This window comes from Ambystoma mexicanum, chromosome 7p (genome assembly GCF_040938575.1).
Source record: "Ambystoma mexicanum isolate Mex_15411 chromosome 7p, UKY_AmexF1_1, whole genome shotgun sequence".
In the NCBI taxonomy this organism is placed as follows: Eukaryota; Metazoa; Chordata; class Amphibia; order Caudata; family Ambystomatidae; genus Ambystoma; species Ambystoma mexicanum.
Genome location: NC_090939.1, coordinates 955,034,180 through 955,061,784, shown reverse-complemented (window position 1 = coordinate 955,061,784; position 27,605 = coordinate 955,034,180). Strand labels below are relative to the sequence as shown.

At 45.4% G+C, this 27,605-nt stretch overlaps 1 protein-coding gene across 2 annotated transcripts in view; it reads right to left on the bottom strand.

Annotated features, from left to right (window-relative positions):
• Positions 1-27,605, bottom strand: part of POLA1 (DNA polymerase alpha 1, catalytic subunit) — a 2,474,741-nt gene that overhangs the window by 581,445 nt on the left and 1,865,691 nt on the right. For both annotated transcript variants that reach the window (XM_069637299.1, XM_069637300.1), the window contains one exon: positions 9,264-9,380. In XM_069637299.1, coding sequence (XP_069493400.1) covers positions 9,264-9,380 — 117 coding nt within the window. The remainder of the gene's footprint in view (positions 1-9,263; positions 9,381-27,605) is intronic.

The following is a 27,605-nucleotide window of genomic DNA, read 5'->3' as shown; positions in this document are numbered from 1 at the left end:
ATTTGAATGAAATCCCCCTGAAGAAGCAGAACCAATAACCGGCAACGATGAAAGGTAGTATTACTAGCCATTACCAAGTATGCGTTATATGGAGCTGCATATGAAGTACATAAAAGGATGCAGTGACCAGAGAATGCAGATATTTTATAAGGCATCAAGAAAGCAATAAGGATAAGTGACATCTTGGGCTCAAGATGACACTTATGCCACAGAAACAGATGAAGATATTAAATCCTTTTACATGTGTACAGATGCAGAAGAAACTCAAGCAGCAAAGTAATCGTGAAGCTAGCTCTAAGCTTATAGTAAATAGATTGCGGCAAGCACCAATGTATACATACATAGGAATGAGAGAATTATGGATGTTTCCACTAAACGTATTAAAGCAGGTTGGACATTAGCAAAAGGCCTGCGTTCAGTATGTCGCAGTTAAAAAAGCAGATATTGAATTACAGAAGCGGAGCTCAGAAAGGTGAAGTTGGATGAGCCACAAGGAGCCAAGGTCTTATCAAACTGCAGTAAACTGACTTTGGACACAGAATCATGTGAAAGAACAAACCACCTGTTCAGAAGGAATGAACGTAACAAGGCAGACGTCAGCGGTCTATTGGAATAGACCTAGTCACATGGAAGCACTGAGTTGGATGAACGAGATGGTCACACCTATGCATGAAAGCAGACTGTGCTTCTCACTCCCTAATTTTCTCAGAGCTAAGAACACACTCAAGGACAAAGTTCAAAGGCCTAATTGACAATAGACCACTGAGGCGATGATGGATTGATATGCTAATTGGTGGGAAGCTAAAGTTAAGGCAACCTCACCAGCATCTGGACGGCCAGCCTGCAGGCTGCTAAAGTACATGGAAAAGTACTGAAGATGGATAGAGTGCCAACCAATTGTAGAGAGCCTGCGTATTCAGGGGTCCTATAGTGTGTAAACCAATGGGACGTTGTGTATTTAGTGACGTTCATAGTGGTCATTTTTAGAGGAGGGCTTAGTTGCCCACCTGATGTTAGGTAACCAATCACATAGTTACACTTTTTTAGACTTGTATGGATCATATACTTAGATGTTCACTCAGAGCCAATCACCCATGCTTGTAGGTTTTTGTAGTTGGTCAACATCATGGATGACACATTTTGCTTATAAAAGTAGTTTTTTCTGAAATGCATTGAGTTTGTAGATCGAGCGTTTGCATTGATGTTCGTTATGCTCCTTGTTTTTTAGATAATTGATAATCAAACAGTCTTTTGTTTGTCATCTTCTTGAGGCGGCTCGATTATTTGATGTATGAGTAAGATCTGCATCCCCATGCATCTTGAGGGCTATTGCTGCTCAAAGGAGCTGGACTATCCAGTTCAGGTCTATAGAAAGACAGACACAGACAGACACAGACACACTGCAAACTTACATGAACTAATGCAAACAGGTTGCCATTTGCATTTAAATGGCTTACCACATAGCCCTATGCTAGCCGGTCCTTGCCTATATATCAAGCGGCCTCAACATAACAAACATTCACTACATTCCATAAATGCAGGGGAGTTGGTGCCTAAAAGTATTTGAATGCAAGTAATGTAAATTTCTCTTGTATGAAGTGTTCCATTGAAAAGAACAGATGTTCATAGAGAAACCCATGAAAAGAAGAATGTTAGTATGCTAGCCTTTATAAGAATATAGACTATTTATATGTATATTGTGATTGAAGTAGATACCTTGGAATATGTAGATTCATAAAGACGGGTAACATTTAATTTTGTTTTGAAGTATGTATGTGTATAATGTATGTATATATATTATAGGGGGCTCCATGATAATGTTGGCGACCCAGTGGTCTAAATTGATCCAAGTGCGTTTTGAATACCTCACTGCACTGTCTCTTTGCTTCCCCTCAATTCATCATCATCATCATCACATAACTGTTTCGGCGTAAAAGCCATGAATGTTTTTACAACAACAAAATGTATACATTTCAGAATGAGCCCCGCACAATCAGTAAAGGAGGGTGGGTTACCCCAAAAAAGCATGGACATTGGATCTAATATTGGCTCGGGAAAATGTAGGACTTCTCAGACTTAGTTATGATGCCCATAGGCTAGGGAAAGACACTACAGGTATTTCCCCCAGAGGGACAGCATTAGCTCCCGACAGGACATGGTCTTCTGATGTTGCCCACAAGGGGTACAGGTCCAACTTAATGGCAATATTTGCCAGGGGATTGAATGCTCTATTGTAACTCTAAATGTCCCTAACCAGTCTAGGATTTCAAAGCTTTAGTTGCATAATGTCAAAATCAGAGGCCATCTCCCTCGTTTTGGAGATCCTGGAGCAATCGTCAATTTGGTCTAAATTGATAAAAATGAAAACTCCTAACATGTTTCAGTCAGTGTAGGCACTTAAGGAGTGCTGGCTTTGGTTCATGCTGTTCGGATGTCAATTTAGGGACTCTGTGCAGGAAGATAGATCGTGGTGGGCGAGCCTGGTTGAATTAGCTGAGGGGTGTGGTGATACTTGAAATGATAGGTTATTTATAACGCGCTTAATATCCAAAGGTTTCTAAGCGTGGCCCAGGGATCGAACCCCCGTGTCGTCTTGCTTGTAAGGTGAGCACATTAGCCTTGAGCTATCCTCCCGAGACTTGTGCCCGGCCACCACCAAACGTCTTGACTGATGTTTTCAAAAGGGGGGGGGGCTATCTTCCTGCATACTACAAGCCTGTTTTAGAGGAGGCCAGGTAGCAGGGCCCAGGGTCCCCCTTGGGATCGGGGCCAGTAGATTCCAAATTGCGCAATTACCCATATATACTGTGTCTATTGGCATTCGCAGGCCTAACTACATTGCCATTATGGGTCCCATTACCACCCTGGGTTGACTGGGAGTGATTGATACAGGGTTCTTGCGTAGAGGGTGCATAAACACTCTGCGCATTTGCATTGCTTCGGGTCCATAGCTCTCCCGCCTGGTTAGTTGGGGATTTCCTCACTATTTTACTCTTACCAACAGCTTCAATCAGGGAAATTAACATGGTTTTAATCTGGGAGAGTTCGAACAGGACTGCAGTACAAGAGCGGTGACACTTCTTTGGCTCATGGCCCTCCTCCCCATTCTGTGCCCGAACAGCAGAGGTTATTTCCCCAGCAGCAGTTGCTAAGGTTGATATACTTTCCACCAGGACTGGGGCAATTGCACAAAGACAAAAAACAATCTTCCGGTCTCTGTGTTTTCTCAGTACGGAGTCACTCAGTGTGGGGTCAGGGGGATTTAATACAGAGATGGGGGTGAGAGCTGGCAAGCTAGGGGAAATCAGAGACCTCCTGATGTAATTGATGAAATAGTTTGGTCTGCAGGGGGTGGTCAACGAACAGCACCAACCAGGGACTCTTGGCCCAAGGCAGCCACAGTTAGAAGAAGTGGGGGAAGCGGGGGTGAGGGGGTTGGTTCTATGGCAATAATAGTGTCAGCAGAGACTGCCATAGCCCCCTTTATGGGTATGGGATCGGCAATGGGGCTGGGTACACCCAGGAATTGTTATACCACAATATATCAAAAGAACTAGCTGAATGCAGTGAATCGGCAGCTGCTCCAAGTGCTGAGGTAGCTGGATTGGGGCGTTGCCTAGACCTCCTAAGAATGTGAATTTTCTGTTTGGCCTGCAAAACAGGGCCAGGTCCCAGACCAGGGACAAATACAGGGAGAGATGCCAGGCCCTCCGCTGGATCCTCGGCGTATAGCTGGATTGGAAGAGCTGACATGATCATAGTGTTGGTAAATTCAGGGAAAGTTCAGCAAAAGTACACTCAGCTACCGAGAGGCCTTAATCAACCTCCCCATCAATGGCAGTAAGATTTGCAACTAGATTTCAGGTGTTTTTTTCCCCGCCTCACAACTTCGGAGAATCAAGGTGCAATTGAGGAAAATCGTTCGAGATAAGGAAACAAAGATTTTCAACAAAATGAAGCGTCCAACCTTGCTTCTTTTACCTGCCTTACTGGTCCTTACAAATCCCACATTGTACAAGGCAATAGGCGGCTGGGCACACTTCCTTGTCTGCAACCAGTGAAAGTAGGGGAAGTTCAAAGCCCCCCCCTCACGGGCTTGCATACACCCCATGCCCTTAGCTCCACGAGGGTGAAGCCCTCGTGGAGAACCCGGAGCGGTTTATTGTTTTTCGACAGGTGGGCGGGGCAAAAAGGATCAGCTGTGGCAGGGCAAATGAAGAACAGACCCCCTGGGTCACCAAAACCCTGCACCCTTAGCTCCATGCGGTATTCCCTCAATTTTGGGGTGGGATTGTATAAATAGAAGGGGGGGGATTAGATAGGTGTGTCACAACTAGGTGAACCTAGCCAAACTTATATAAAATAATACACTTTTCAACTCACCCCAACTTTCCAACGAAGCATTGGTGGTGACTAGGACCTGATGTGTTTGAGGGTGGAATAGAGATCCCCGGATTAGGTTAGCGATGACGGACCATCTGAGCAGGTCAAGACAAAAGGGGGGCTTATTTCAGAGATTTGTTTTCATCAGGTTTTGGGTATCAAGGGGATGCAGGAGGACATGATCCCAAGAAGAGATTTCAGAGAGCTGGCCAACGCCTTTGCTTCTGTCAGAGCAAGTTGGTATTTGACAGGATGGCTGCAACACTCCCTGGTGTTGGTGTAGCCAAGCAAGAGACTGTCCAGCTGTGCACCCAGGAACAACTTCAGCTGGGAAGAAGTGAAGCAGGACTTGGTGCAATTAATAGAGTCCTAGTGATGGCAAACCACGCATTGTCCCTCTAACATGACAAATGGCCTGATGGAGGGAAGGCGCCCTGACCAACAAATCGTCGAGGTAACAGTACACGTGAATGGGCTACAGACGAAGGTGGGCTGCCACGGAGGTTGATGCATTTGGTGAAAACCCTTGGAGCGGACTTGAGGCCAAAGGGTAAGACCCTGAATTGATAGTGCATGCCCATTACTTAGAAACATAGGAACTTCCAGTATCATAGATGTATGCATTCTCCAGGTCCAGCAAGGAGAGGAACTCTCCCTGTTGAAGCTGAGTTAGGATGTGCTGAAGAGTAACCACCCTGAAAGTCTGAACGGATGAACTTGTGTAACAAGCAAAGATACAGAATTGTCCACCAACTGCCTGATGATTTCCTTACCAGGAAATATCTGGAGTAGACTCTTCAGCCAAACAGTTTTAAGGCCACAGACGTCCAGATGAAGCGTTGAAAGATGGTTTTCTACCTTAGCGGTTGGAGGAACGTTGGCTGGTTGCTTTGGAATTCCAGGGTGTATCTGTGTTGGAGTAAGGACAAAACCAACTTTTCCATCGTGATGTTCGACCACTCCACGAGGACCTGGGAAGACGTCCTCCTACACAGGAATCGAAGTGGTGGGGGTGCAGACTGGTGAAGCCTACTTACTGATTTGACCCTTTGGTTGGGAGGAGATGTGGTGACGCTAGTTTCTCCAGTTAGGACGGGAACATTCCCTAGCAGGCGTCACCGGATGGCTAGCTGGAAGATCGATAACACTGTAACTGATAGGATGGCCTATAGCTCCTGTTAGATCCTAAAAATGAATTTTAATGAACTAAACTTTTGTCTGAGCTGTTGAAAGGTATCCAGACACCTAGCAGTGCAAGTAATGATGGCATGGAGCAGGCTGTCAACCTTCCCCCTAAAGAAGTAAGTAATCTCCATCAAGCAGCATATGCACTATTTTGGCTTGCACTTCTGGCCGGAAGTTGGTAACCTTAAACTCTGTCGGTGTAAATGGCATTGTCGAAGGCGGCCTCACCTCCCTGAAGAAGCTTTAACGCCTCTGATTTTTGTTTTACGGCAAGAAATCCAGGAAAGGGCCCATTTTGAGCCACAACCCCATCACAGCTGGGCAGAATGGCCAAGGAATTAGCAGCTTTAACAGTAGTGGCTGCAGTGGAAATGATGCGTTCGCCAAAAGCATCCAGTGCCTCCCTTCCTTATCCGGTGGAAAAGCATATGGTGAAGAAGGGTTGGGTGAGCATTTGCTGGCGGCCTCAGGAATCACAGAATCTGGACTTGGCTGAGCGCTCGCAGCGACCCTGTACTTCTAGAACTGGTGCTTTTTCCTAGGACTAGTAAAAGGAGTTCTTCGTGGTTAGGAAGCCATCCTCCCAGATGTCACCCAGTACAGGGATGGAGACAACAGTCTTCCATGCCCGTTATCTGCGCTGGTACAGGATGCCTTCCTTTCTCTGCTCCTCTGGGATAAGATCAAACATCCTATGCAACCTTGGACATGAGAGAGTGGAAAGTAGCAATCCTGACAAGGGGAGAATCTCTGATGGGTGGATCATCGGGTTCACCATCCGCAGGAACTGTATTATCAAACTCACCAGTTGGAGTAGAAGCACCACCGTGAGAGGTGTCCTCTTCAGGTCTCCGATTCGCAGGGCTGAACAGGAGGCTGAAGAGCCAATGAAGAAGTGAATGTGGCATCAAGGATGAGCAAGATTGCAGGTGTCTCATGCAGAGGTGGCAGGACCAACAGAACCCAGTCCACTAATTCCGACAGAAGATTCTGTAGTGTAGACAAAAAAACTCTTGCCCTGACGCACAAGTGCTTAGCTAACAAGGCCCCTCCTTACCTATCTAACCGCCTTACCCTCCATACTTCTGCCACCCCCTGAAAGCGGCCCAAGCACACAGCCTTCCCTTGCTTCGATTTAAACGACAAAAAGCTGGCGGGTGCGAGTTTCCCTGTCCTGGCCACCAAGCTTAAGAACGCCCTCCCAAATGTCATTAGAACTGACCCTTCCTTCCATTCTTTCAAGAATAAAACAAAATCTTGGCTCTTTGCACAAACCCTCCGATTCAGCCTGTATGACTAGTATGGTTATCCCTAATTTTGAATTAGAGATCTTGTTGTATTATTGTCTCTGTGTATGATCTGTTTCTTAATGTATGATGTCATATGGTCCATCTGGCTTATCTCTATAACGTCTATGTATTTAATTGTGTCTTGTTCTTTCTTTATTATACGTTACTGTAACATCTGTTGTACAAGATTATGTGCCCTCATGCCTGTGGGCCCGGCGCGCTTTACAAATAAATAAAATACAAATACCTGTGTAAGCGTGCCACCAATTGACTGGAGGCAAGTGTAGGATGAGGAGCAGCAGGAGTATGAGGGTACGTGGATGATTGGTGGAAGTGGCTGTACAGGTGGCAGCAGCGACAGTACCTCCTCCTCCTAGTTTTCTGTAAATACATCTTTCGGTCATGCTCAAGGATTTCCTCATGAGGTACCTGGGGAGGGGCACGAGAACAGCAGGAGGAACGTCAAGAGAGCGTAAACGGAAGCAGTTTTTGGCAAAAAGAACCAGCAGAAGTGTGTGTGTGTGGTCGACAAAGTGGTAACTGTTGTCGGAGGCTTTTTCATCGACGACTAGGTGGATGTCTTGGTTGTCGATGGTACCGTGGACGAAGCTGTCTAAGTTGCAGATAATGACACCAACAGAGTGGTAGTCGAGCATGTGGACGGAATGGAATTAACCCTGCTATGCTTCTCCGCTGCCAACGTAGTAATTGTCATCTTCGTGGACAAATGTACAATAAATGCACCAATGTCGTTGGAGCAGCCGTAGAAGAAACCACCACAGCGGTCTTCTTTGACTCTGGCTTCTTTTGTGGAGGCTTGGCTCAACTGCCTTATTCTGGGGAAGACTGAGCATGGGTGGTAAGTTTCTCTCTCACCCTCTTACCAGGGGAAGGTCCCTTGTAGGATTTCGAAAACTTGAAAGAGGAAGTACACTCCTGGGGTCTGCCATGGTGGAGCGAACCATGACGCTGAACGGAAGCAGTGTGAGGACGCAGCACTCTTATCAAACCAAGTCAACAACCTTCTGTGCCGGTACCACAGTCTCTTGCTGGAAAAGCAATGGCAGATAGTACACAAGTTGATGTTGTGGTCCGGATACAGGCAGTAGAAACAATCTACATACTGGTCTTGCATGAACATATTCTTCAAGTGGCAGGTGGGTATGCCTTGAAGAGACATTTACCTTGGGACAAGCAAAGTGGTTTGAAGAGGAACCTGCGACAGACCTCAATCCCAAGGTGGCAAAGGAATGGTGCAGGAAAGCATCAGGTATGCAAAACACTCCCAAAATATGAAAGCACTCGATAAAAACTTTTAAAATAGATAAGTAGAAAGATGAAAATAGAAGAAAAAAGTGTGAGGTTGCTGAATAAAGAAGAGCACTTTGAGAGGATTCTCAACACTTGAACAGGCAGTATAATATCTGAAGAATGTCTCCAGGAGAGGAGCTAAAGGACTCAGTCTATTAGCTATGGGGTAATACGAACCAAAACGATTTTAATAGAACACTAAAGTGATTGCAATTTCAAATTCAAATGTAAACTGCCTTATAATGTTGCTGAGGATTCCCAGCCTGGCAACGGGGAATAGCATGTGAATCTATGAAAGATCCAATGCTTGAGAATGGATCTAAATCTCTTGTATATACATATTTGCTCTGGTAAGCTAGCTGCAGGGGTTTCATCTCCCGCCACAGCTGGGTGGAATGAGAAGAGCTCCCCTATCCCACCTGGAAAGTGGTGGAAACCTGAGTGACCAAGATGGGTTGGGGAGCATGCATCGCCTGGTGTAAACAAGTAGGATCAGCATCATAATCGATCCCTGGACACCAAATACAGCATCGGTGTAGGGATGAGAACCTTAAAGGCTTTGGATGAAGCAGCCCTGGACTGAATGTTGTTTTTTCCTGTCACATAGGAAAAACCGGAGGTCTGGGGCATGAGCTACTACAGAATCAGTTTTGGTCGATCAAGGAATGACAGATCATCCATCACAGCTACATGGCAATCCTATAATAGGGAGCCAGAGAAAACAAATGCAGTGAAGGCACTACTGTCTTACAGAAACAGAATTGGCAAAAAGACACATTCACTGGACAACTACACTAAGGCCTTTAATGTTACGCTTATAGTAAAAGGTAATGGGTAGACAGTGTTTTACACCATCAAAGATTGGTTGAACTGGTCTCATACAGTATCACAAGGACCTATTGAGTAAAGGTGGCGTTTGCTTTTAATTTTTTTTTTAAAGACCATATTCTATTGTATATAAAATAAAGGATTTTACAGCACTTTGTGAACATTCAAATGTTTTCAAAATCCATCAACTATCTTTAAACAGACTTTTTTTTAGCAACATAAACTAAAACATATTCAATAACATTTTGTTGGTGAAATTACACAAACCTCTGGCCTCAGAGTTGCCTTCATGCAAGCCTGACAAATGGGGCCATTTCTTGAGAAGTTTAGAGGAAGTCGACGGGTTCTGTTCTGACAGGTTGGCTCCTCACATATAAACCAAGCCTGCAAAAACAAAAACTTTTTCAAAAGTGTCTAAACAAAGCATCAAAATGCAGAATTAATAGTAATAAGTCTTTCCTGGCTATCAAGTCTACATATAAACTATTTCTCATTTAAAACTTCATTACAACAGTTGAAGATTGAGTTACTTGCACCATAACGCGAAGAGACACTGCGCAGCAGAATTAAATATGCTTAATAGAGTAAAGTGATTTAATTCCTTAGACATCCTCATTCAAGTTTATTTTGTGCTGTATAAGTCTCTTAAACTTTGCATATATTAAATAATTTTAAAAACATCACTGGGAATAAATAAAGTCCCAAAAGACATCTTAAAATATCACAATAAAAAAATGATAAATACCCCAAGTTAAAACAATGTGCATATCGTAATATCGACGATTTACAAAGAATATCTAATCATTATGAATGCAATATACAAACTATAGTTAAAGAGAAATACATTGTAATGTACTAAATAAAAATGATTACGACACCTTTAAGAACCCCACCCTTTTATTCAATGCCACAAATAGAGACCATAACAATCACTGAGATAAAACTACTCCACCTACAAAATACAAAAACCTCCATCAAAGTTCGTACACCTACTGCATTTAGCACAGAGGACCAGTCACTTTCTCCTTGTATACCTTTAAAGTGGGAAAACAAATAAGAAGTGAACTCGACATTCTACGACCTCCAGAGAAAAATCACATCTAGGTGATGAATCACTAAACCCTTCACTATCATTTTTTGCCACATCAAGCATGGTAAAACAAATTTTAAGCTATTGTTTATTTTTAAAAGGTGAAATCAGATCTAAAAAAAATTCTGTGAATATGTGACAATTAGGTTATCTGCAACCAGTGAGCAGGAGTCAGACTCCCTAACAAAATCAGCAATAAGCATCAAAAGCAGCTTCTTTCCCTGCACTGCTCTACTGGTCAGTAATTATGCATTCTTTTGAATAGAGATGTGAAACATTCAAGATGCCAGGGACCTTCCAAATACACCATGACATTTCCATAGTAGACCCATCTGGGGCCTCTATAATATCCCACATAACTTCTCTAAGAAGTGAAAGTTCTGTTTTTAAAGCCACTAAGCTACAGCTCTATAATTATGACCAATCTCATAATTTACATGTTTCAAACCCACTTTGAGATAGAGAGGTACAGTGTGAGTGGTCTGAAAGGAATGCCAGTAAGCTTTTCAGAAACTCATTTTCTTCTACACTTAGGTGAGGCGGGACACTAAAGTCCCATAATTCAAACCCATATAACAAAGCTGCAAACACTTACACTATGTATGCTATGATGGCTGCACATGTAGTATAGTCTCCAAAATGGAGCGCTAATGAGACCATGCCCCCAATGAGTTGTTTATATGTCAGAAGACTCCTATTCTGTTGAGTGGCCCATTAGCCTTTGCTAAAATAGCTCACTTCCAGGTATTTATAACGGTTGAGTGACATGGTTGTTCCAAATTGCACTCAGGGTTACCCATAATTAGATTTGTTTGATGGGGTGGCAGGCCATAGCAACTGTCTTGTATGTATTAATGACTAAGCCTCTTTCCTTACACACATCCTCACCCATCCTTAGTTGATTCCTTAAAACCCATAGGAGTTCTAGAAATAAATGTGTCATCCAAAAAAGAAACATTAAAGGGGACAAAATGCAACCCTGTTGTATCCATATATTTACGGGAAACCAATCAGAAACCTCACCCCCTGCCCAAACCATAACTTTGCCTCATTATCACTATACAACAAAAATATCAAATTTAATAAGGCATTGGGAATCCTTGCTGATTTCAAAGCCCTTGTAAGATTGATAAATGGAATATAAATAAGGGTGGGGAGGGGCGCTTCAGGGAGTTCCAGGACAAAGAAATGTCTAAAACCATATGTAGGCAAAATGAGATTGTACCCACAGCGTTCATGAACCCCCAGACGAGACTTTGGAAATTAAACATTTCCCTATCAACCAGTTTCCAAGACATTTCAATACTATTTCTCCAAATATTTTGTCAAGCAGGCTGATGAGAGATATGGGCCTGCAGTAACTATGTATCTAAACGATTTCTGAAAGTTTCTATGTGGGGGCAACAAACCTAGTTATATTAATGAGATTAAAAAAGAATGTAAGAAAATGAACCCAGATTCTTTGCAAATTTTAGAACGGGTTATATGTAATTTGACCATCCCTGACCGTTTGATTTCTGCGATAGCAAGGCCACTTCAGAATCTCTCTTGCAATAAAAAGAAGTGGTGTTTCACTTCAATAGTAAGCCTTTGACTTCCAATTGGCATTGGGGAATTACTGGCATATCACCTTTGTAGATATTCATAAAATCATAAAGACACATGTTTTTGGTAATTGCCATGTCTAGGCTGGTTGTAGAATCTCTCGTCTACCACAAGATCTTCTGATTGTTATTAAAAAATGCTTTCAACAAACTGTTCCACCTTTTCTTGTTTGCCGCCATGTTTTTCCGATTGAGCGGATCTTTATATGTTGCTCTTAACTTAGAAACTATATTCCCAAAGCTTTTAGGCAAATAAATATACAAGTCTTTGGCTTTGCAACACTCTCCATCAAACTAAGAATGATTTGAACTAGACCATTTCATTATAGAGTTAAGTGGATTAGACTGGTTTAGAGACAAAAGCAGATCTTGTCAACATTGCTTCAAAAACCTTTGGCACATCAGGGATACTATGGCCCCCTAACAAACCAACATTAGTTAAAAAAGGTAGTAATATACCAGATATTAGGAGCAATGTTTTTTTAAGTCCATATTAAACTCCCAAATCATTTTCCAATTATTACTGGGTCTTATGTTTGTACTCATAATAGAAGATGTGGTCCACATACTGGAATTGATATTGGCTAAACTCAAGGTTAAACACTTTCTAATTGGGACAGAGGAGACTGACCACATGTCAGTCCTAATAAGATATAATCTATATGGCTACAAAAGGTCTCCCTTAAATGTGCAGAATGCTCCAATGTCTCCGTTTAATAATCCATTACACGTTGTATCCCCTAGTGAATAAAATGTATGTGTCAGGGCTGGAGCCATTGATAGAGTTGTGGGGGGCCTGGGAGGAGTTCAGGAGGCTTGGGGTTGTGCCAGCAGCTTCTCCAGGCGAGTTCTCCATCCTTTTTTCAGAAAGAAGGCCCTGGGATGGAGAACCGCCCGGAAACTACATCTCCCAGCAGGCCGTGTGCTTCACAGACCTGCTGGGAGCAATCGGATCCCACGCGCACAACTGCGCATGCGCGAGCCGCGCCCAAGGAGCTCCGCTCGCAATTCAGGTCACCGGCGAGAGAGGACGTGTTCTTCCCGAGCTCCAGGAGGCACGCCTACGCGGGGCACCGCCCGCCTGCTACATCCCCGGCCCCGCGTACAAAAGAAAGCTAAGTACACGTTTAACTTCTCTCGGCGTGAGACGCGCTGAGTGAGTCGCGCTACGCGCGGCTGGATCTATGTTCCTAGGCTGAATCGAAGCACAGGAAACCTGATTACTGGTTGCATGCAGAGCATGATTACTAACCCCAAGTTGGAGTGGGCTAGGCGGTGAAGTAACCGCACTAATTAACAAACTTGCAATCCTGTAGGGAACGTTCTTAAGGAACGACCTTTCGCACGCACGTGCATTGACTTTGTTTTACTGTTCACAGCATGAGTTCGAATCGGATCTGGTGAGAAGTATCACAGTCCATCAACACAGAAAGGCCCAAGGACCTCGAACTCACGCAGAAGCCAGAGCTAAGTGTTTCGCACTTGTTTGCATGTTATTGTTTGTTGCCTACACATGGGGTAAAGGTGGGGGACTTGTGACAGCACATTGCTATGATATCTTGGGCAAGCCTTACAAAAGTGACACCAGAGCATAAGGTGATTATTGGTTAGAGGCTCCAATACAAAAGCCTTCCAAGAAATAATCTCTGAGTTAAGTATGTGGTACTAGATGTGCATGTATGAGAGGGCGGTGTATCTCAACTATATACCTGCAAGATCGGTACAGGAGTCGAGGAGTACGTTACCCTAATTTCCCCCAACCCATCCATTGTTAATTCCTAAACCTCTTTCCGGTCATCCTGAACTCCCTCTACCCATCCACTCCACGGACCCTAACCCTCTTTCCCCAGAGGGTTGCGGAGGCCTGCGGTGTCTATTTCCCAGGTGCCAAAACCCAATGGGAAGGGAGGCGTTTGTGCTGCTTCTGCGCCTGTCAAGAGGAGTGAGGATCTGACAGAATTGCGAGCCCACGTATCTTTTGGCGCCTAGGCAGCACAATCATGGCCGACGTAGTAGCCCTTCTCCAGGATTTGAAAGCCGAATTGGCGGCAACCAGGCAAGAGTACCAGAATCTAGCAGGCCAAGTCCATACCTTGACTATCCAGACCCAGGCCCAAGCAGTGCCTTTGCCTAGACAACCCCCACCAACTCCGGTACAAGTACAGGTAGCCACAGAGCCAACCTTGCCTCTTCCTGCTCCTGAGCGGTATCATGGGGACCCACAGCACTTTGACCAGTTCATCATGCAATGCCAATTACATTTTTTGACCAAACCCGTAGTATTCAGAACAGCTCAATCTCGTACCGCATTTGTGATTTCCTACCTGACGGGAGATGCAGCCTCATGGGCGACACCTTTGGTGCGCAAGGACGATGCCTTGTTGTACCGTTGGGACACATTCTTAGAAGAATTTGGTAAGATATTCAACCGTAGGTCAGCGACCTTACTTAAGGATCGGGAGTTGCTGCAGCTACGACAAGGAAGCAAGGATTTGGTGACGTATGTGACAGCTTTCAATCGGTTGGCTGTAGAGACTGATTGGCCTCAGGAGAAAAGGATGGCCCTGTTTTATCAGGGACTAAGAGAGGAGTTGAAGGATTTAGTGGCCCAAGTCGACCCCCAGCCTGAAGACTGTTCTACTATGATAGATTTGGCACTACGGTTAGACCAGAGACAAAGCGAACGTCGCCAGGACCGTCGTAAATGGGACAACAAACCTATGGTCCGGCTAGACCAACAAAAGACCAGCAAGGCGTCGGAAAAAGGAACTGAAGAACCAATGCAGATTGGAACTGTACGAGGCCCTTTGACTAAGGAGGAGAAAGAAAGAAGAAGAAGAGACAAATTATGTCTCTATTGTGGTAAATCAGGCCACTTTGTTCGAGAATGTACAACTAAACCACCCGGTAAAGGAATCTCGTCGGGAAACGCGGCAGCTCGTCCATGAAGGGGGTGAGGGCGAGCAAACCTGAAGACACCCCAAAGATGTTAGCAAATGTACACCATACTCCGTCTGTTCACATAATGCTGGCTGGTCATCTAAATGTGCAGGGAAAACGTATACCAGTGTCACTGATGGTCGACTCCGGGGCCACGGGTAACTTCGTGGATGACCAAGTAGCGAGAAGATTAGGACTTCCATTAAGAACTAAGAAACAACCAGAACCAGTAAAGTCAGTGGATGGATCGCCGTTGGTTTCGGGCCCCATTACTTAACACACGCAATCCATGGAGCTCGAGTGTGGAAAAAGACATCGAGAGACAATCGATTTCGATGTCATCACAGCACCTCAATTTGGGTTCATTTTGGGCTTAGCATGGTTACGACTACATAACCCAGTCGTGGATTGGGTCACAGGAACCTTACAGTTCACCTCGAAGTATTGCCAGACTAGTTGTAGTGTGGAGGAACGTTGTCCCCATTTTGTAGGAGGCAGTATTGATGTAGTCCTACCGGAGGAATATGAGGAGTATCGGGACGTCTTCAGTAAGGTGGCCGCTGAGACCCTACCACAACACAGGCCTTTTGATTGTCGCATAGACTTGGAAGCGGGTGCGGTATTACCTTGTAGTAGGATATATGCGCTCACTGAAGCCGAGAACGAGCACCTGAAGGAGTACATCGAGACCAACCTGGCAAATGGTTTCATACGGCATTCAACATCCCCAGTATCCTCTCCTTTGTTCTTCATACCAAAAAAAACCGGAGACCTAAGGACTTGTATTGATTACAGGGCGGTCAATCGCATTACCATCAAGAACCGTTACCCGCTGCCTTTGATTCCCGTGTTGTTAGACCAGGTACGGGGTTCCACCATATACACGAAGTTGGATTTGCGGGGCGCGTATCATTTAGTGCGCGTCAGAGAGGGCGATGAATGGAAGACGGCGTTCAGGACCAAGTTCGGCCTGTACGAATATCAGGTCATGCCCTTTGGGCTCTGTAATGCCCCTGCAGCTTTTCAGCACTTCTTAGATGAGGTGTTACGGGGGTATTTAGATGTTTTTGCCATCGTATACATCGATGACATCCTAATTTATTCTCACAACGCAGAGGAACATCAGGGTCATGTGAAGGCTGTCTTACAGAGGTTGCGTGAACATAAGCTGTATGCAAAACTTGAGAAATGCCAATTCCACCAAACCACAGTTGAGTTTTTAGGATTCATCTTATCACCTCAAGGAGTTACTATGGATCAAAAAAAGGTGCAGGCCATTGTAAACTGGCCCTCCCCAAGTTCCGTGAAAGAAGTACAAACAGTATTGGGATTTGCCAATTTCTATCGCCGGTTTATCGAGGGGTTCGCTAAAAAGGTACGACCCATCACTCAGTTGTTGCGAAAAGGTGTACCTTTCCAATGGAACGAAAAAGCTGAAGCAAGTTTCCAAACCTTAAAAGAAGCATTTGTGACAGCACCTGTCTTGCAACATCCCGACCCTGCTAAGCCTTACCTCATAGAAACTGACGCATCCAGTTATGCAGTGGGTGCTATCCTGTCGCAGCGAGACAATAATGGACAGTTACATCCAGTTGCTTATTATTCAAGAACATTACTACCAGCAGAACAAAATTATGTGATAGCTGATAAAGAGTTGTTAGCCATAAAGGTAGCATTTGACGAGTGGCGTCATTACCTCATGGGAGCTCGCCACCCAATCACCATCTATACAGATCATCGAAATTTGCAATTCTTGAAATCCGCTAGAGCCCTTAGTCCGAGACAACTTAGATGGGCTATGCAGTTCTCAGAATATGACTTTATCGTCACGTATCGACCTGGAGTGGAAAACCGGAAGGCAGATATACTATCTCGGTATCCAGAGTCAAATTCGCTTCTGCCAAAAGACTTGGATGAACCCAAACCGATTGTGGATCCAATCCGTGTAGTGGGAAGTGTGGTGGTGGACATCATATTTGAAAAGATTCGGAAGGCAATGTCTGCACAGGATCTGGTACGATGGGCAAGTGGAGGTCAAGAACAGATCATAAAAGAGGGATTACCATTTTACAAGTCTGCACTGTACTTACCTACTAAACCGCTCCAACAACAAGCTATTAAATGGTGCCATGACTCCCCCTTTGTGGGTCATCCTGGGGCATTGAAAACCAAGGAACTACTCAAACGCCATTTCTGGTGGCCTAGTCTACAAAAGGACGTGCTCCAATACATATCAGGATGTGAAATCTGTTTGAGAAATAAGACCGAACACAGGAAACCTGCGGGTACATTGCAACCCCTTCCTACTCCTCCAACACCGTGGCATACAGTGTCTTTGGATTTAATTGTTGACCTGCCACCCAGTCAAGGATTTTCAGCTATCCTGGTCGTGGTGGACTATTTATCCAAGATGGCTCATTTTATACCATGTAAGGGCACTCCAACTGCCAGCTCAATAGCGAACTTATTTCTACAACATGTGGTGCGCCTCCACGGCCTACCTTATGGGATAGTTTCAGATCGGGGACCTCAGTTCACCTCACGATTCTGGCAAGCGTTTTGCAAAACTGTAGGAATCAAGATTCAATTATCCACCAGCTACCACCCAGAAACCGATGGTCAAACCGAGAGATTAAATCAAACTCTGGAACAGTATTTGCGGTGCTTAACACAGGGAAAAGAGAACGAATGGGCTGAAGTGATTTGGCTAGCCGAATTAGCTTACAACAATGCAGTACACGCATCAACCAAGGTTACCCCGTTTTATTGTGCCTACGGCTACCATCCCCGATTTCAACCTGTGCCTCTAGAATCAATACCCGAAGTACCAGCAGTCTGTGAGAGGCAGAAACAGTTGGAGAACGTTTGGCGAATCGCACAACACAACCTGAATCTCGCCAAAGCGACTTATAAACGTCATGCAGACAAGAAAAGAAGACCAGGTCCACAATGTCAGGTGGGGGACCGAGTGTGGCTTTCTACGCGCAATTTGCATTTACAGGGGTCTCGCAAGTTCTGCCCACGATACATTGGTCCATTCCCAATTGAGGCCTTGGTGGGTCCTGTGGCAGTGAAACTGACCCTACCCTCATCCATGAAGATACACCCCGTGTTTCACATCTCTTTGATAAAACCAGCCCCAGCCTCCATAAGATCCAAGAGACCCTCGCCTATGCTAATCGATGGCGTCCCGGAGTATGAAGTACACCATATTCTGGATTCACGCCGGAGACAGGGGTCTCTTTGGTATTTGGTGGACTGGAAAGGGTACGGCCCAGAAGATCGCTCTTGGGAGCCCGCAGGTAACATTCATGCTCCTCGACTCCTCCGCCAGTTTCATCTGTTAAATCCCGTTAAATCAGGGCCTGCTGGAGGGAGGGGGAGTACTGTCAGGGCTGGAGCCATTGATAGAGTTCTGGGGGGCCTGGGAGGAGTTCAGGAGGCTTGGGGTTGTGCCAGCAGCTTCTCCAGGCGAGTTCTCCATCCTTTTTTCAGAAAGAAGGCCCTGGGATGGAGAACCGCCCGGAAACTACATCTCCCAGCAGGCCGTGTGCTTCACAGACCTGCTGGGAGCAATCGGATCCCACGCGCACAACTGCGCATGCGCGAGCCGCGCCCAAGGAGCTCCGCTCGCAATTCAGGTCACCGGCGAGAGAGGACGTGTTCTTCCCGAGCTCCAGGAGGCACGCCTACGCGGGGCACCGCCCGCCTGCTACATCCCCGGCCCCGCGTACAAAAGAAAGCTAAGTACACGTTTAACTTCTCTCGGCGTGAGACGCGCTGAGTGAGTCGCGCTACGCGCGGCTGGATCTATGTTCCTAGGCTGAATCGAAGCACAGGAAACTTGATTACTGGTTGCATGCAGAGCATGATTACTAACCCCAAGTTGGAGTGGGCTAGGCGGTGAAGTAACCGCACTAATTAACAAACTTGCAATCCTGTAGGGAACGTTCTTAAGGAACGACCTTTCGCACGCACGTGCATTGACTTTGTTTTACTGTTCACAGCATGAGTTCGAATCGGATCTGGTGAGAAGTATCACAGTCCATCAACACAGAAAGGCCCAAGGACCTCGAACTCACGCAGAAGCCAGAGCTAAGTGTTTCGCACTTGTTTGCATGTTATTGTTTGTTGCCTACACATGGGGTAAAGGTGGGGGACTTGTGACAGCACATTGCTATGATATCTTGGGCAAGCCTTACAAAAGTGACACCAGAGCACAAGGTGATTATTGGTTAGAGACTCCAATACAAAAGCCTTCCAAGAAATAATCTCTGAGTTAAGTATGTGGTACTAGATGTGCATGTATGAGAGGGCGGTGTATCTCAACTATATACCTGCAAGATCGGTACAGGAGTCGAGGAGTACGTTACCCTAATTTCCCCCAACCCATCCATTGTTAATTCCTAAACCTCTTTCCGGTCATCCTGAACTCCCTCTACCCATCCACTCCACGGACCCTAACCCTCTTTCCCCAGAGGGTTGCGGAGGCCTGCGGTGTCTATTTCCCAGGTGCCAAAACCCAATGGGAAGGGAGGCGTTTGTGCTGCTTCTGCGCCTGTCAAGAGGAGTGAGGATCTGACAGTATGGGCCATTTTATGTGTTAAGTTAATTTAATGCGAATTCTACTGCGCACCACTACCATTTCCATGCTCTCCAGAAACCCTCATGAATCTAGAAGTGAAAAAATGGGTGGTTAAAGGGGAAAGGACAAGGTGTAGTGCTTAACTGTTGGTGCCAGGAGAGAATGGAACTGGCGGGTGACATTTCTTGTTATTTGTGGAGTTTCTCCAGAAATGTTTCCAGATGAGACCGAATGGGTAGGTGCATGCTATGGGGGAAATTTTGCATTCGGTTTGGAGATGTTTAGAGTTTGGCTAGGTTGAGATGGACCCAAATATTTGTTTTAGCAGTCTCTTGTTTCGGCGAGTTGCTTAGCGTTTATGGAGTGAGGTGAGGTGCTTGAAGAATAAGGTTGTTAGTTATTTGGTTTCATTGAACAGATCTGCTCTACTGAGAGTTGTGTAGGTGTGTTTTATGGTGTCATGTAGGTTTGTTTCTATAGGCTAGCTTTGTTATGTGGTGTTTCTTAACCCTTCAACTGCGGAGGACAAGATAGCTCATCCTCTGCAGTTCGTTTCCAGTGCGGAGAATGAGATACCTCGTCCTCTGCGCTGCTTACCTGTGGAGGGGGCGGATCACCGCCCCTCAAGCAGCGCTGATCCTCCTGACCACCAGGCAAAGGATTCTGGGTGTGGGGGGCACTGTGGCCCATTGCTTGTCACAGCACCCAAGGCCATCCTGGTTAACTGGCTGGGCCACGTTAGAGCTTTTCCCTCTGAGGAAGGACCGCCACTGGGTTGCCCCATGATCGCCCTTGGGGTGGGCAGGCCGTTGAGCCTTGTGCGAAGCAGACGCCCATGGTATGGGGATGCGCCTGCAGCCGTCCTGGAGCTCTGAACGGGTCGCATCAGAGATTTGGGGAAGGATGGGGACCCTTCTGGGGACAGTAAAGTCACTTGCGAGACAGCAGCCCTGTCCTTCTTAGAGCTGTGTTGCGTTACAGCTTTTCCCTCCGGGGAGGGACGGGGAACCCGCTGGGGCTCCGCATGGGCACTGCGTGGCAGTCAACATGAGCAAGGAAGATGCTGAATGCCGAGGCAGCACCCCTGGTTGTCCAACAGCTCTGGCTGGACTGTGTTACAGTTTTTACCTCTGTGGAGGAATGTGGTCCCTGCATTCCCCTACATTTTCGACTTTGCTGGGCATTCTGGATAATACATTGTAGCGCAACACATGCAAGTGAGACCTCATTGGATTCCCCGCGGGTGTCTTCTTTTGCATGGGGTTCTCCATTTTCCTTGCTGGATGCAACATCCCAGGCCCAAATCTGTGGGTTGTCCATAAGGCCAAAAACAGTACACATTTCATCTCCCCAGGCAGTTTAATGCGCCAGTGGTTTAGCATTTTCCCTTTGCGCCCAGGTCAGTGCGCCCACACATGTGAGTAACGATTTTTAACAGGACATCTGAGGGAATGCGGGAAGGTAGGGCATGTGTGGTTTTCTCTTGGTTTTGAAAACGTCTTCATACATTTCCTACATGTGGTTTGTTACACAACCCTATAATTTCTCAAATGTTCCCTATATTTAGTCGCTACTTTAGGCACTGTACGCTTTTGTGACCTGCACCAGTCAGTCCCCTATCCTTCAAAAGGGTCCCATGTGCCCTTTCAAAAAATGTATGGTTGGCTTTCTTCACCACATTGATTTTCCTTATTTGCATATGCCAAGTCGGTCAGTTTAGGCCATCAGCATGAAAATATTGTGTACTATGGCTTGGTTTTTGTCTCGTGGTATTGCTCGTTTTGTGAAATACTATGAAAAATGTGTAATTTCCTAACTAGAAGAGTTGGGGGAATGTAGGGTGCATTGCTTTTCTGAATATTCATGTAAGCCATTACCTTACTAGTGCAAACATGTAGAACACACTTTTTCCTGCCACTTTTCCAATTATTTGCCAAACTATTGGAATTCTGGGTACATCACTGTTGCTTGAACTGTGCAAATGACCCCTTCCTGAACTTGGAATTGTATGCCTTTGTGTTCAATTGAGCTGTCCTACCCTCCTCCATTCCGTGCAAGCATGTCATATTAACAAAAAGGAGAAAAAATAAATGCCAACCGGTTCTTGAAAGCTTGGAAAATGGAGATTTCTGAACTGCAAACAGTTTGTTCCCAGATCTTACAAAAAATAAAACACAGGCTTCTTTGTACAGAATTTTATTAGAATTTTCTGAAGAAAAATAAACAAAAATTTGTTGTTTGATCACACCACCCTACAGCAAACCACGAATCCTTGGTGGCGTTATGACCCCCTACATGTGGAAATAAAAGGGTGCACATTTGGCTAGGATATCACTTATAACAAAAAAGTTACAAGGCATTGAATGCTGACATACCGAAATGTTCAAAAAAGGGCTCAGCACTGGCAGGGAAATCCCTCAGCAGTTGTGTTGTTTATTCTGGTGTGCCTTTCCATTGGAGGAAGGTATATGCTTGCATTAAGTGTTATTCCCTAAAGGTTATTTTGCTCATTATGTACCTGTGTAATATACGGAGTATAGTGTGGCTTTTGTGGTGGTAGCTTGCTGTAGTCAGTTTCCGATCTTAGGTTTGTGGATAGACCTCTACCCCAGTGCACTGAATAGCCAGGTTTGAACAATTTCTAAAATGTGAGATGGTCTTCCTTTTCAGTTTCTTTTCAGATTCAGTTCCATAGTTTTGCTATGAGGATGAAGAGGCAGAAACTTCATATTTGTTCTTCTCATAGTGAAATCAAATAGATTGCGATGCCAGCACTTTTTCCGAAAAATATTTACCACATTTTCAACAATTAAATAATTGCTAGATAATTTGTTTATTCCAATATAGAGTTTCTTCACAAGATCATTTGTCTGCTTGTCTATTAGTAAGGCGATACTGGTGTCTCCTAATAAACGTACACCATAAGTAAACTGTTAACAGTGCAGACTCCATGACCATGAATTTAGCCCTATGGGGCTTTGTCAATGCAATAGACAGTTCTTGATTGTGAACAATGCTAATGTAACCATTCATTCAAAGACAGTTTCAAAGAGCAAGTGTCAGAGCCGTGAAGAGGGGAACCAATTAAACAAAACATATAAGGAGCACATTACTTATCTGTAACTCCTGTTCCTCAGAATAGGTCTGGCATGGATTCACCTGCTCATCAATATTACCAGTCGTCAGGCTGGGAATCACAGGTAAAAGAAAAAACAGTTTCACTTCAGCTCGAAAACTTTATTTCTCCTCTAAACTAATCACTGTCCTTTGGGTCATACCACTCGTCCAATGACAGTCCTCTCCCTGAGCTCCACCCTTGGAGGCCATCTTCACATTTGGTAGCACGTAAAGCAGCAGTATGAACCAAGAAGAGCCACAGAGGGGAAAGTGGGAGGGGGGGGGTTGCATGCGAATCCATGCCAGACCCATGTAGAACAGGAGACACAGGTAAATAACTTGTTCCTTCCCCAGCATGGTGTCTGGCATGGATTCACATGCTCATGAATAAAGATTACACAGCAGTGGACATACGCAACTAAGTGATGTGGCAAGGCTCAACAGTAGTAAAAACACTCACTCCTGGAAAAGACTCACCACAAGTGAACAGTAGCACCGTTTGGCAGACACAGGTCTCCTCCCTAGAAACCCTGTCGATGCAGTAGAGCCTCGTGGAGGTGTGCGTGGACCTCAAGTACCAGCCCAGCAGATGTCGAGCAGGGGCACACCAGAGAGAAACGCTGTTGCTGCAATGGTGGAATGGGCTTTTGGCCAGCCTGGAAGGGGTCTGTTAGCCAGCCCATGACAGTGCATGATGCAGCCGGAGAGCCATCTGGAGATGGAAGCCATCAACAAGGCCTTCACATGATTCATAGGTCCAAAATTGGCAGGACTTCGGAAAATGTATGGAGAATCCTTGGTCCGTCAGCAGACGCATGGTCCTCGCTCGCCAGACAAGCCAATCGTCCAGGTAAGGGTAGACGTGGATTCCCCCGAGTCAAATATTTGCCGCCACCGGAGCCAAGCATTTTGTAAAGCCTGTTGGAGGCGATTTCAGGCCGAAGGGGAGCAATTTTAAGTGATAGGGTCGCCCCTGGGCCACGAACCGTAGGAACCGATGGTGCTTCTGGTGGATGGGGACATAGAAGTAGGTGTCCTAGGGATCCAGAGATTCCAGGAAGTCGCCTTCCTCCAGTTGGCTGAGCATGTGCTGCAACGGGACCATGTGGAATTTCTGGGACTTCAAGTTCTTGTTGAGGCGTTTCTGGTCCAGGATCGGCCTCCACCCTACTGACGTTTTTCAAACCAGAAAGTATCTGGAGTAGCTCTGAAAAGGAATCTCAGATGGATTATCGATGATCAGACTATTGATTTTGTGAAAAGCTATAGATATCGGAGTGATATCAGATCAGAATCTACCCTGGAAGTAGCAATGGACAGACATAAAATCCAGATGTATGAATGATCATCACCATGACGCTAGGCCATTTTATTGGTAAACAAGCAGGGATGTTAGTATATACAAAAGAAGGTGTAAACACAGAAGTCTGGATGTACAGGGCTAACAAAGCAAGAAACATATATTACCAAATATACTTATTAATACATATATTTATTTAATTATGACTCATAAAATGATCACGTTAGATAAAATTCATAGTCAAACACAATATATAAAACATATAAAAGACTGTACTTTACAAAACACATGAAACACATGAAAATCCCATATTTTGGGTAGATTTTTTGGTAATTTTTACTTGACTCCGTGTAAAACTCCACACTGGATTAATTTCTCTTTTATCTAAATCCTATTAGTATTTATTCAAAACCCAACTTGTACAAGTTTCTGTCCTTAAAACACAGATAAATGTGGGACATTCATCAGGGGTAAAATGATATGTGTTTTCCAATGGTGATGGTATTTCCTTCCTATCACTTTCTTGCAGCCAAAGAACTTCTAAAAATGGCAACCCTGGCAGGGGTGTCCATAAAACGATAATGCTGCTTTACGAGGCATAAATAATGTCACAACTTCTATATGGAGCAAAGATCTGGGGTATTAAACTAATGGGTGAAATGAACAGATTTGAAGGTAAAATCTTTAAAATCTTGCTTGGCATGCCCAGATCGCTACCTAGTGAATACATTATTTTAGAGTGCAATCATATGCGTATTAATGTTGTCATGGAATATAGATCTGCTATGTTATTCACAAAGATGTCTATCCTGGACAATGGAACAATGATGGTCGATGTGATTAAAGCGATCAACATTTGAGAATAATGAAGTTTTATATTCTCTTGGATGTACGAAATCCATTTACCACAAAGGGGCGAAAGAAAATGCAAATAGTTGGTTAAGATACTCAACAGCTAAAGTAAAAAATCTGCTGAAAAAAGCCATTCATGAGTTTGGACAAGAGAGATATTATACAGTTAGCCTTGAAAAGTAATAGTGGGCTGTTCATACAGCAAAGAGAGAACTCGGGGATCCCGACATATTTGACAGTGTATCCTGAGGCTAAAACTATCCAACGCCATTTAATCTTCAAGTTTAATATCTGAATGTTTACAAATAATGGGGCCAAGATATGGAATTTTGTGAAAGAACAGATGGTGTTGACTATGCGGAACATTAAAATTGGAGCAGCGAAACACTTTGTATGTGACTGTGAAATTCTGAATGCAGTTAGGTTAAAATATGTTAAAGCATACAACAACAGCTATGATTCACAGAATGTGAATGAGATGTAGGAGAAACTCGTACAGGGTCATGATCTTAATGCAATTTATGACATGAGTATTGTATGATTATTCTTAAACAATTGTCTGAAGATGTATTTTATTAAGTTTGATATTTTAATAAGCCATGTCATTTTTTTTCTGAGTATTTTATCATGCATTCTTAGCTTTCGTATGTTAAATGTATTCTAATTGCTGGTGCTGATGTTGCTTATAAGATATTATATGTAAAGCCTAATCTGGCTATAGGCATATTAAATAAATAAATACTATCTGGAGTACACTCCAGAGCCCTGGAGATGCTGGGCTTTAACACCCGTTTCTTCAACATGGTGGGACCTCCTGCAGCAGCTGCGCCACATGCTGTTCTTGTTGAGCGACCGGGGGAATACGAGGACACCTGTGTTTGACCTCCAAGGTGTGTCCCTGTTCGAGAGCGTTCAGCACCCATCTGTTGGTGGTGATGGCCTTTCACGCACCGACGAACCTTCCAGCACGGTGGTGCACAAGTGGGGGCACAAGTCCACAGCCGGTTCAGGCATGTTTTGGGGTCGGAGCTCTGCTCTGCGGTCGGCGCCGACACTGTCCTCCACTGCCATATGCCAGTGAGTGGCCTCTGCAGTCCTCTTGAGGTGGGGAGCGGGAAGGGGTCGTATATCCCCTTGGAGAACCTGCCGGGCTTTCCTCTTGAGGAACGAAAGGACGACCAAAGTTGCCGCAGGGTACCCAGTGAACGTACTGTCTCAGTGTCTGTCTTGATCCTTTGTAGAGACTTGTTGACGGTCTTGCCAAATAGGTTCTCTCCAACAAATGACATGTCCAACACTTTTGACTGAATGTCCGGTCTGACGTTGGTGGCTTTCAGCCATCCCTGCTGACAAAGATACTCAGTTGCCCATTTGACTTCTTGTCTAGAGGTAAGAAGTCCAAAATAGGGCACAGTTTATACCATAGTTTCCGATCATAGTGGGACAAAAAGGCCAGGGCATTAGCAGCCTTATTGGTGCTGGCAGCAGTATAGATGATCCTTTTCCCCACAACATCAAGCTTCTTCCCCTCCTTGTCCGGAGGCACCATGGACGAGGACGGCTGGTTCGCAGAACGGTTCCTGTCCGCGGCTGAGACCACAGTGTCAGATGAAGGCTGGGCCCTCAGGCACTTGGGGGCCGAGTCCGGTACTCCATTTCTTCTCGAGCCTGTTCTGCTTGGTTGGAGCAGTGCTCGGATTCTTCATTAGGGCAAGGCCCTCATGCCAGATATCATCCAGCAAGTGGACGGACATGATGGTCTTCTGTCTGGACCCCTACAAAGTTGGTAAAGGAAGCCTTCCCTTTTCACCTTTTCAGCCACCAGTTGGCAAAGTGCTGAGGCTCTGGACATCATCGCATGGAAGGAGCCAACCTCATCCGGTGGAGAGGACCTGTGAGGTTCATCCACGCCCACTCGGTCCCCCTCAGCTGGTATGAAGTCATTGGCTTTGTTTATGTCCGTAGCCGATGTATCCGGGCTTCTGGGAAGCGGTCTTGGGGGAGACTCCTAGATGGAGCTGGACCCGGTGTGGGCAGCAGTCTCTGTTGAATTTGGAACAAGTTACAAGTTACTTACCTGTAACTGTTGTTCTCCAGCCTGGGTCTGGCATGGATTCACATGCTGAGGAATATTCCCCGTCGTCAGGCTGGGAATCCTCGGTACAGAAAAAAAATCAGTATCTGTTTCGTTTCTGATCTGTCTTTCCTAGTAGTAACCAATCACTGATCTCTGGGTCATACTGCCCCCAGCCAATGACTGCCCTCTCCCTAAGAATGTCCAAAGACATGTTCCTGGGCTGAGGCGTGGAAGGAATGAGAGGTGGAGGCTTTGGGCTGGTGCACGTCTTCTGGAGAGGGGGAGAACCAGGCTTGCTTCGTGGTGACCCATGGTCCGAATAATGGTGTTCGGGTGGATTGTCGTAGCCCTCATCTGAACTTTTATAAATCTGTACTGGTGTCACCGGGGCAGCCTGTGGTTCCCATACCCTTCTTAGGGTCTGTAGGAGTTTTACCCTTTGCCCTCTCTGGAGACTTCTGTAGAGTAGCGGCTGCTGTCCCCATTCTAGGGGCCTCTGCCGGATCAGCACCAGCTGCTTCATGCTGTGGCAGTAGGGAGACCCGCAGGACGGCAGTCGCCATGACTGTGGACACCACCTTAGTGGCCAACCCTCTTTTTTTACGAAGTAGTAGTGGTCATCGACAGGGTGGTAGCAGGAGCCTTCGTCGGGGACCATTGATGACAAAGTTGTTTTGGCCGGTTGAGCTGCTGATGGCATCGCTGAGGGGACAGCAAAGCGCCACCTTTGGATCTCTCCTTCGTCACTTTGTCCGCAGATGGTAAGCAGAGTTTTGAAGGAGTCAAGAACTTTCTCTTAGAGGGAGCATCACTCACTGGTAGGCTCACCATAGAAGTGGTTGGTGGCAGGAACCTTATCCTTCCCGAGCTGGGACCAGTAGCAGTGGCAAACCCAGTGGGATCAACGACATGCAGCCCTGCCTTCTTTTGGACCCAGAGGGCAGGGCGTCCTCAAGAAATCTCTACCTCTTTTATGATGGAGTTTGTTCTGGGGACCAGCCGTCCTGGGGGGAAGCATGAACATGGCTGGAAGCAGAGTCAGAG